Below are 10,115 nucleotides of genomic sequence, written 5' to 3'. Positions count from 1 at the left end.
TGGCAACCCCAACCACTTTCGGATGAATGAGTTGGCTTTTCCATCCATCTTACTTACGGTTGATGAGGGAATCTCACTCATTTTCAGGGGCCACATTACTCTCCTGTAGAGTGTAAACTGGTAGCACCAGACCTTATACTTCCCAGGGAGTTGGCTTTGGTCGATCCTTGCCAGTCCGTCAGAGAGCTGCTTCATGACAGTTTTCCCCATCTGTTTGTCAGATAGGTCTGCGGTGCACTGCCTCCCCAGGCTTTTGATGGGTTGCTCTGATAGGAGTGGGGTTTTTTCCCCTCCAACGACGAAGATGGTATTGTCATTTCTGACTCCTCTCCTGAGGGACAAGCTCCGGGACTTGGAGGGTTTGATCTTCATTCTTGCCCATGACATCAATTCGTCCATCCTCTTCAGCAGTCTTAATGTGCATGCTGCTGTCTGAAGGAGGCTGGTGACATCATCCATGTAACTCCTCAGTGGAGGAAGCCTCTTACCATTTGGGAGTTTGATCCCCCCAACCATTTGCCTTGCCCCGATGAGGATTATCTCAAAGGCTGCTACAAACAGTATTGGAGAAATAGTACACCCCATCGCGATTCCTAATTCGAGCCGCTGCCATCCGGTGGTGAAGTCCTGGAGGGAAAAACACATCTGCAAGTTGCTAAAGTACTGAGCTACCAGGTTCTTGACGCAGGTGGGCATGTGGAAAAATTCCATGGCATAGTTGACCAGCTGATGCGGAACTGATCCGTACGCATTGGCAAGGTCAAGCCAGATGACATGCAGGTCGGTCTTCTCCTGCTTAGCCTTCTGGATCTGGTCCCAGATCACAGCGGAGTGCTCTACACATCCTGGGAAACCTGGAACTCCTGCCTTCTGGCAGTTGGTGTCAACATAGCCGTTCTCGAGCAGATAGTTGGTCATCCTCCTGGCTAGCACTGAGAAGAAGATCTTTCCTTTTACATTCAGTAGTGCAATGTTTCATGAAAACACAAAATCATGAATACATGAAATCTCTTTTATTACAAACCAGTTTGACCTTATTTGTGTCATTCATCTACAGTTCTTTAGATGTAGATGTTTTATTGAAAATGTTTGGTCACCATTCTGGTGATCAGTGTTTCTTTTAATTGGGCAGTTTGACTATTTTTTATGTTAGTTGTTGTTGTTTTGTAACAGTGTTTATCAAAACATAATTTGTTGCAAAGAAAATCATAAATAAAGATGATCAGGTGGTATAAATTTCATCATCATAAAGAAAACCATTAGACAAATGTCATCATGACCAAGAGTAACTTTTATTTTTTGTTTTTTTTTTGCCAAAGATCAAACATTCTGAATTTTAATTTCAAAATACATTGTGAGAAAAAAAAACAAAAAAAACAAAGAGAGACAAACACTAACATCAAGAATTAGCTTATGAATCTCACGATGGTGACATGCTTCATGTTGCAATGCATGCTGGGAGCCACTAGTTTTATGATTTGGTGACTCCCAGCATGCATTGCTGCAAGAAGCATGACACCATTGTAAGCTCCAATCACCGGCCCAATGACGGTGTCCGATGTCTTGGTCGAAGGCAATGCAGCGTGTATGTCTTTTCGGGCGCTTCTGAAAATTTACTTTAATTTATTAAACAGTTGATTTCCAATTTTAATTTTGACTCCATGAATAATTTAATCTGACTCCAAATTTAAATGACTCTTCGTATTTATTGATTTTCTCTCTTAACAGCTGATCAAAATATGAATTGTGATTTAATTTAGATCTTTTATTATTCTTGACCTTCCATACTTTCAGTTATTAATTAATTATGGACCCAATGCCGCATAGAGATCACGTCGGCCGGATCGTGTTTCTCACGGACACAAACTTGCTAATTCTGATTTTAGTCAGTGGATGTAGGGTTAGCTAATACCTCTTAAGTCAGTTGCCTACTGCTCACTTGTACAAAAAAGTGTAGTTTATTTTAGCCATTTCCATACAACTTGCTAAATCAGTGATAGACAGAAATCAAAAGGTCTTCAGTTTACGTGCCTACTGCTCCGTATACATGCGCCTTTAGTTTGACCTACCTTAACTAAGATTTGCGGTAGCACCAGCCTCCTTAATACATTAAAATAATGATTTCAGAATACTTCAGAATAAATCAAGATGTAACATTTATTTTGCCAGGCAGGATTAAGCATCAATTAAAAAGGATTAAACAGAATACACAATACATAACTGATCAGCATAAAGTACAAACATAATTCAAAATGCAATATCAAAAATAGTTTAAAAGAGTCAGCATACCTGGCAATAGAGACACACAGCAACAGTGTGGGAAGTTCTGTTTACAGATGCTTCCCTGAGTGGTTTGCCAATCCCCTTTAAATACCCCAGTGGAACAAAAGAACAATAAACATCTAGCACCCAAATATTTATTCAGCTTTTGCTGGACCCTTTCTCGTGCCCAAGTGGTCACGCCTGAGTTTGGGGGATAAATACAAATGTTATCAACGATCTTTATTGGGGCATCTCCCACAACAGAAGAACCGGCATTGTTTTCTTTTTCTGACTGTTCTGCTGCTGCGGGAATGAACCTTCTTTACCATTCGCACCAAAAGCATTTACTTTGACCTCTCATAAAACAACTGGAGACAGTAGGTGTGTGTTTTGCATGACTGAATGAGACCTGGAGGGGATCAGATAGTGTGAGGAGTCAGGAACTCAGCATGGGGGGAAGAGACGAGATTGGAGAAGTTTTGTTGTGCTCTCTGTCCCATAGATCTCTTCTTCAGATTAGTGAGTTTTATTGTTTTATAGCAGGTTAGAATTCTTGAATTCAGTCTTAGTAGAAGTCCATCCTTACAGTTTCCGCCCCTGGCCCCTTGGGGCAGATTTAGATCAGTCCCTGAGGGGCCAAAATTTGATGAAGTCCGCTTATGGTTGCAATTTCCGTAGGGCTGGTATCTGTAATGGACTGAGCGCAATGGCCACGTTCGTTGAAGTGCGCATTGTGCGGAGAAGGCATCTGAAGTAGCAGCACTGGCAGAGTGTGAATAAGAAGATGAGCACACTGGCGAGGACACATCCACGGAACGTCCAGTCCCACCAGGTATAAGCATACCTTGCTGAGCGGGTAGAGGAGCTGGACAGGATTTCTGCAGTCTTTCTCGCCAGATTCGCTTCCACTTGCGCTTGGTTGAGATGGTACTCAGTCTGTAAGATGATTTCTTGCACCAAGTCCATTGTTTTGACCAAAGCTTGAGTGCTCTGTTCATAGAAAGTGTCCTCCCACCAGGGAGAAACGTCCACGTCCATCGGTACCCTCCCCAGGATGTTTATCTGACCCATTGAAAAGTCCTCTTTCACTTCCAGACAGAACGTGTGGTTCGCAGGGCAGGTCAGACCTCCATAGGAGAAGGAATTCATCTCACTGACGACGCACCACTGTGTGTGAGACACTTGAACAGCATCAGAATGACCATGCAATGACTGAACGTTAATGAGCTTAGAATCATTGGAAGAAAAGGGTTGTAAAGTGTTGCAGGTACAGATAATGTAACTGGATGTCTCATGACAACAGGTGCGAGTGGTAAACAAGGTTTCAGTGCCCTTCAAAGTCATATATCCCGTCAGATGATCCCATTTAATGATTTGATCCCTCACTACCACGCCAATAGAGCGTATGGTAGTGGAATTTAGATAAATTTGGTCTGGGTGAATTAGAGGGAAAGTGGCAAAGAACCCAATACAGCCAGTACATTCATTTCCAGTATACATCATTAAGGTTGATAGTAATTCAGAATACTTAATATTTTTCATTCTTTCTGATGCAAGCCATCTATGTAGATCTAAAATTTCAATAAGATCATTTAAAACATGTCTAGGTGTTTTATGGAGACGAAGATCTAAAATCTCTTGTCTTGCTGCAGTAAACAGATCTTGTGCATACAATCTACAGGCTAAGTCGTGCTCGATGGTACGGGTCTGATTGAAAATTGATTGACTGGTCGTCAGAAGCGCCTGCGCCTCAGATTTGACCGCTTTGATAATGTTTTCGTTACTATTGGTGATGTGTTGAAAACCAGTAGCTACCTGATTTGCCAACCAAGTTGAATATTGAGATTGACCTGTTATTTTGTAAGTGTTGGATATAGAATTAACTGAGCCAAAAAGGCCTGCTATATTTCCAAACAGGTCTCGTTTGGTACGAGCAGATGGAATTTGAACTGCAAGTCTGTTTTTGTAATCAGAAATTAAATCATCGATGCGTGACTGTAGCCATGTATACGTCTTATCATTAAAGTTGCAGTGTTTTACATAAGCAGATAACACATTGGAGATGTTATACGTGACATGTGTTATCACAAGATTGACATCATGTAGTAAAGTCTTATTTACATTTCCTTTGATTATGCCACCTGGAGGGGTGGTATACAATTTCGGACACTGTGTGGGCTTTTTGTAACCGCATGTGGTTAAGTTAAAGCAATGGTGTAAAGTCCATGAACAATTGTGAGGGCTAGTATAATTATCCATATTTGCCTCACATTTTCCCACACAGTATGTTCCTTCTTTTCGGCCAGTCCAAACAAATGTTTTCAAATTATTGTTCGATACCTTATTTGTTAGATTGAAAAGAAGTTCAGTAAACTTTAAATGTGTATTGTTATGTGTTGTAGTGTGTGTGCACCTATATGTGGTTGGTTGGAGGTCCTTAGTGGAATAACATTTTTTTGGATCTCCTCCATGGTTGTTATTTTCATATAGTGTGTGCATGTTACCAATATTTGAATCTGGAAATTCTTCGAGTTGGTACCAGGCGGTAATGTTGTGGTGAAATTTTGGTGCGCGTGTGTAGCTTGTGAGGTTTTTGTCTGGAAGATGGGTAGAACCTGTCTTACAGCATATTTTTGTTACACAATTTGGTTCCGGTGCTAATCCGGGAGGCCATGTGACTATTTCTTTGTATGTGACTGGAATGTATGATGTGGATGGCCCCTTGATATATTTCCATACCCATCTACCGCATCCTAAGGTGTGTGTAAGTGTGACTCGTTGTCCCAATTCGATGCAGGCGGGTCCGGACACCGTCCTGGCATCTGGCCTCCATGGAATTGCGATGACTGTCCTATGAAGGAAAAAGATCATAATTAATTCAATGAACCTTTGAACCGTTTACACTGGGACATGTGGTACCATCTTAATTTTCCTCTGATGGTCACGGCCACACAACTGTTGCAAACAGCTTTAATTTCATAGGGCCCGTGCCATCTAGGGGAAAATGCGTTTTGCTTTACAAAAACGCGTACCATCACAATGTCTCCTTCTGAAAATGTTGTTTCAGAGGTTGGGTTAAATTGTGCATCATTTGTCAGGTCTGACTGCTGTTGTTTCAGTCCAGCCTGGGCGTGCAGCACTTTCAACCTTTCTTGCAATTGCACCAACACCGTCTGCTGAGTTGCGAGCATGAGGGGGCCCAGGTCTGCTGGGGAAATTTCTGGATCAATGGGTAACTTCATCACCCTTCCAGTCATAAGCTCATATGGGCTGATGCCTGTAGCTTTTGATGGGGTTGCTCGCAGCACAGTCAGAACGGTGGGTAAAGCATCAATCCACCTGTTTTGGTGTTGAGCTATTTGCTTAGCAATATTTTCTTTGATGGTGCGGTTCGCACGTTCAACCATACCAGAGCTTTGCGGCCTGTATGGGATGTGAAATTTTTGCTTGATGTTCAGCATTTTGCACATATTTTTCATGACTTGTCCAGTAAAGTGAGTCCCCTGATCTGATTCAATTTGAATGGGCGCTCCCCAAAGAGGGATGATTTGGTTCGCCATCACACGTGCCACGGTGTTTGCTGTATTATTGCGCGTGGGAATTGTTTCAACCCATTTTGAGAATTTATCAATTATCACGAGGCAATAGCGATACCCTCCCTTGGCACTGGGAAGCGGACCAATGAAATCCAATTGTAAGGACTCCCAGGGCCCTTTTGGTGGTTCTGGTCTGCGTAGGTTAGTTCGGCCTAGCTTTCCCTGGTTAATTGTCGCACACACCAGACAGGCATAGCACCATCTTTCAATGTCAGCTGTCATTCCTTGCCACCAAAACTGTTTTTGTATCAACTGTGCTGTTTTTGTAGCCGATACATGCGCATAATCATGATATAATTTGATTATTGGCTTTTGGAGGGCTTCTGGAACGACAAATTTTCCATCTCGGATTACTATGCCTTCAATTATGTTCACCATCTGATCATGTTTCAAATGTGGCACAAGTTCTCCATCAGAGACCCACAGATCTTGTTGATACTGTTTTAGGTCGATGGGTGTGACTTGTGCAGCACTTGCTACAGAAACAGAGGTTGTCTCGTTTTGCCAACGGTTGCCTTTCACTGCTGCCAGTTTTGCCAATTGGTCAACAATGTTATTGTTTCTTTCATGCACATTTGGATTTTTGTTAATGTGCGCGCGCACTTTTACCACGGAAATGGAGTTTTCTCGCGCTTGTACAGCTTGCCATATCGCAGTTATGGTGTTGAAATGTTTTATAGGCGTTCCGGCGGAGGTGAGGAATTTTCTCAATTGCCATTGTGCCATAAAATCAGTTACGACGCCGAAAGAATACCGACTGTCAGTGTGCACGCAGAGCGGTTCAGGGTGTGCCTTGATTGCTTCTTGCAATGCAATGAGTTCAGCTTCTTGTGCGGATATGTTAGCTGGTAGTTTAAACAACAATTGCCGTTTAGCATCTGTCTCGGGAAGATGAGGTGTCCACACTGCACAGCCAGTATAGAAATGCCCATTTTGACAGAATCGGGAACCATCAATGTACACATGCACTTGGCCTGGAAGTGGCTCGTCATGGACAAGGCTTTGTGCTTCTTGTTTGGGCTGGCATGTGTGTGGGTGTCCCTCAACATCCCCGAGCAGATGTGGCAAAATTCGTGTGTTTTTTGTTGTGATTTCGCGCGCTTGAATGTCTGCTAGCCATCTCGCTAATCTTTGGGAGGAAACTCCCTTTATTCGGCCCTGTAACAGCATTCGTACAGGCGTGTGCATTGTGTGTATAACCACAGATTGGAAACCTACAATGGGTTCTGTTGTTTTTAACATCCAATGCACCGCAAGCACATGCTGTGTACATGGGTCGAATCCTTGTTCGACCAGAGATTTTTTTCGGCTGTAGTAAGCGATTGGGCGCAGTTTTCCTCCATATTCCTGAGCTAAGACTCCGCTTAGTGTGATTTCATGCGCGTCTACTTGAATGTGGAAAACTTTTGATGGGTTGGGCAAACCCAGGGCGGGCGCGGCGCACAAACGCTGTTTCAAATCTGTAAAAGCCTGTTCGTGTTCATCAGCCCATTCAAGGACATCATTTGGTTTCGTTTTCCCTTTTAAAAGCGAATACAACGGTGCAGCGGTATTTGCAAAATCAGGGATGAAATCTCGTAAATAGTTTGCTGTTCCTAATACTTTTTGCAACGAGTTTAAAGTATAAGGTCGAGGCAGTTCGGCAATGCATTTTTTCCTGTCGTCTGTTAAAGCTTTGTGACTTTGAGTCAGAGTGTATCCTAAATAGTGTACCTCCCTCTGCGCAATTTGGGCTTTTTCTTTGTTCATTTTAAAGCCTGCGTCACCTAGCATCTGTAACACTTCGTCAACCAGCTGCAAGTGGTTCTCAAGTGGTTCTTCTGTGGCTATCAGTATGTCGTCTACATAGTGAACTACTTTGCCCGTCCCTAGTAAGGGATTGAGCACATCTGCCACAGCTCGATGAAAAATTGAGGGGCTATTGTGAAGGCCTTGCGGCATTCTTTCCCAGGTATACTGCATTTGATTTACAGTAAATGCCAGCTTCCACTGGTCTTCTCGTTTGACTTTAATAGACCAAAAACCATTTTTGATGTCAAGCACTGTGAACCACGAAGCATTAGTTGAAACCTGTGATAAGATTGTAGCTGGATTTGCCACTATAGCTGTTGCTTTAGGCAGAACTTTGTTGAGACGCTGATAATCAATGCAAAGACGCCATTTACCATTAGGTTTTGGAACTGGTAAACACGGAGAATTTGTGGTTGAACAGCATCGTCGAACTATGCCTCTAATCTCAAGCTGTTTCACTATCTCATGAACCGCGACCTCTGCCTCTGGCTTAATGCGATATTGTTTTTGCGGGGGAGGGGGCTCTCCCTCAATGCATACTTCAAAATCAACGAGGCCGCAGTCATGTTCATGGTTAGCCCAAACATCGCTGTGTTTGTTGATGAGAAGTTGAGTTGGATCTGTACTGGATATGGACATGATATTGGCCTTGCCTTGAGGCAGGCATTTCTTTGTTGTTTTGTTTGTTTGTACTTCAATTTGTTTTTCAAAGCAATGAATTACAAAGCCATGTTTTCTCATAATGTCCATACCCAATACAGTTCCTTCGCTGTTATCTGGTAAATACCAGAATTGCTCTTTTAGCACTACCATGCCTAAATCGAGTTGGACTGATTTTGTTTGAGTTGCTGTCATTAAAGTGTCGCCTATACCTTTAATTTGAATCGTTCGCGTGCTTAGTGGTAATGGAATGTTTGTGCAAGAACAAGCGGCTCCGCTATCAATAAGAATGTTAACTAACCGGCCTCCAAGGTTAGCTCTTATTTTGATTCGGTTTCCGCTTGTGATAATGTTTCCTATAGCAACGGAGGCCACGCACCCCTATTGGGGATTGTTGTATTTTGCTAACAGGTTAGCGAGGTCTGCTTGAAGGTTTCTGTACGGGTTATTCAGATTTTTAGGTTGTTCCTCTGTTTGTTTTGGGTTACTCCCTGAGGAGTTGTTTTGTATAATCAAATTCTCCAAACGCTTAAGAATTTCATTGTCAGATTTAGAGTTTATCTTCTGATTATTTTCGGCCCGTTTTAATCTGAAACAATCTTGTGTAATGTGATTATTTTTTCTGCAGAAGTAACAGAAGGGTTGAGATTTGGGCTTTAGGTCGAATTTTTTGTTTCCTTTTCCTTCAGCTAGCCATTGTGTTGTTGAAACAGAACGAGTTTTGCTTTGCTTGAGTCTAGCTTCTATTTTGGAAGCCCAATCCACCAGTGACCGGTAAGTATTCTCGGATGGATCGGCTCCATGAACGAGCGCCTGCTGTATATGAGGACCTGCATTATTTTTCAGGAGTTGAAGTAAAACTTCCTGATCACGGCGTGCATCCTCTAACCCTGAGTGCTCTTTGTAGGTCACCCATAAACGTTCAGCATAAATCTCAAATGGCTCTTTGTTGGCCTGTCTGATGTCTAAAATTCTGTTCCACTCGGCGTGTGTTGGTCCCCTTAACTCTAATAAAGTTTCCCTCAATCTTTCATAAACTTCATTTTCATCCTCATCTTCCTGTTTGATTATAATTTCTCCAGATCTCAATTCGCGTGACATTTTTGGTTTTAGCTCGTCTGGAAGAGTGAGGAGAGCCACTTGCCAAACGTCTCTGGGCTCTAACTTGTATACTGAAGCCTGTAACATTAAGTTGTCCCAGTAGGGTTGAAAAGGGCCTTTCCTTGGCATCATGCCCACAACTTCTTTGTGTTTTGTGCATTCTTCGCAAGTTAAAGGTCGGCTAATGGTAGTGACTTCATCATCTGCGTTAGTCATTGTTTTAAGAACTGCAACTTTTACTGTTTTTTTTAGAACAGTGCCAGATTTACTTCGAGTTCTTATGGGACTGCGTGGTTTCGGTTCTTTAGGTTTATTTGGATAATACATTTCAGTCGCGGGTTCTGGAGAAAGATCGCGCACTCCCAGACTAGAGCGTGCCTTTGGAGTTTGTTTACGAGCTTCTGTCAGAGACAACTGATCTTGGATGCCGCTCGGTAGAGCTGCTACCATATCATCCTCGTCACTATCACTGTATACATCCTCGCCAATTTTTGAATTTATCGCCGCTATTTTAACTGCAGCTATAGGAAAACCTGCAGAACCGCAGCACTCCTCGAGCGCGGACGTGTATTGTTTATCTACTTGAAGTTTCTTTTCAAGCTTTTTAATTTGTGTTCCCATCGCGTCGCCCTGTCTTGCCCAAGTTTGTTTATCATACACGGATGCTTCGACCTGTGCTCTGAGTTTTTTCAACTCATCTGATCG

The 10,115-nt window shown here is 42.7% G+C and overlaps 1 protein-coding gene across 1 annotated transcript; it reads right to left on the bottom strand.

Moving 5' to 3' along the window:
* Positions 1 to 1,599: 1,599 nt before the first annotated feature.
* On the bottom strand, positions 1,600 to 5,116 carry LOC308687700 (uncharacterized protein). Its single transcript, XM_081360410.1, has one exon. It carries the CDS (start codon positions 4,759 to 4,761, stop codon positions 2,920 to 2,922), a length of 1,842 nt encoding a protein of 613 aa, XP_081216536.1. The 5' UTR covers positions 4,762 to 5,116; the 3' UTR covers positions 1,600 to 2,919.
* Positions 5,117 to 10,115: the final 4,999 nt, after the last annotated feature.

The sequence above is a fragment of the Scardinius erythrophthalmus genome, assembly GCF_964197995.2.
Source record: "Scardinius erythrophthalmus genome assembly, chromosome: 1".
Taxonomy (NCBI): Eukaryota; Metazoa; Chordata; class Actinopteri; order Cypriniformes; family Leuciscidae; genus Scardinius; species Scardinius erythrophthalmus.
This window is presented reverse-complemented; position numbering and strand designations above follow the sequence as displayed.

Excerpts from the sequence above, each read along its gene's own strand:
- LOC308687700 (XM_081360410.1), bottom strand. The coding sequence starts at position 4,761 with ATGCACACACTATATGAAAATAACAACCATGGAGGAGATCCAAAAAAA.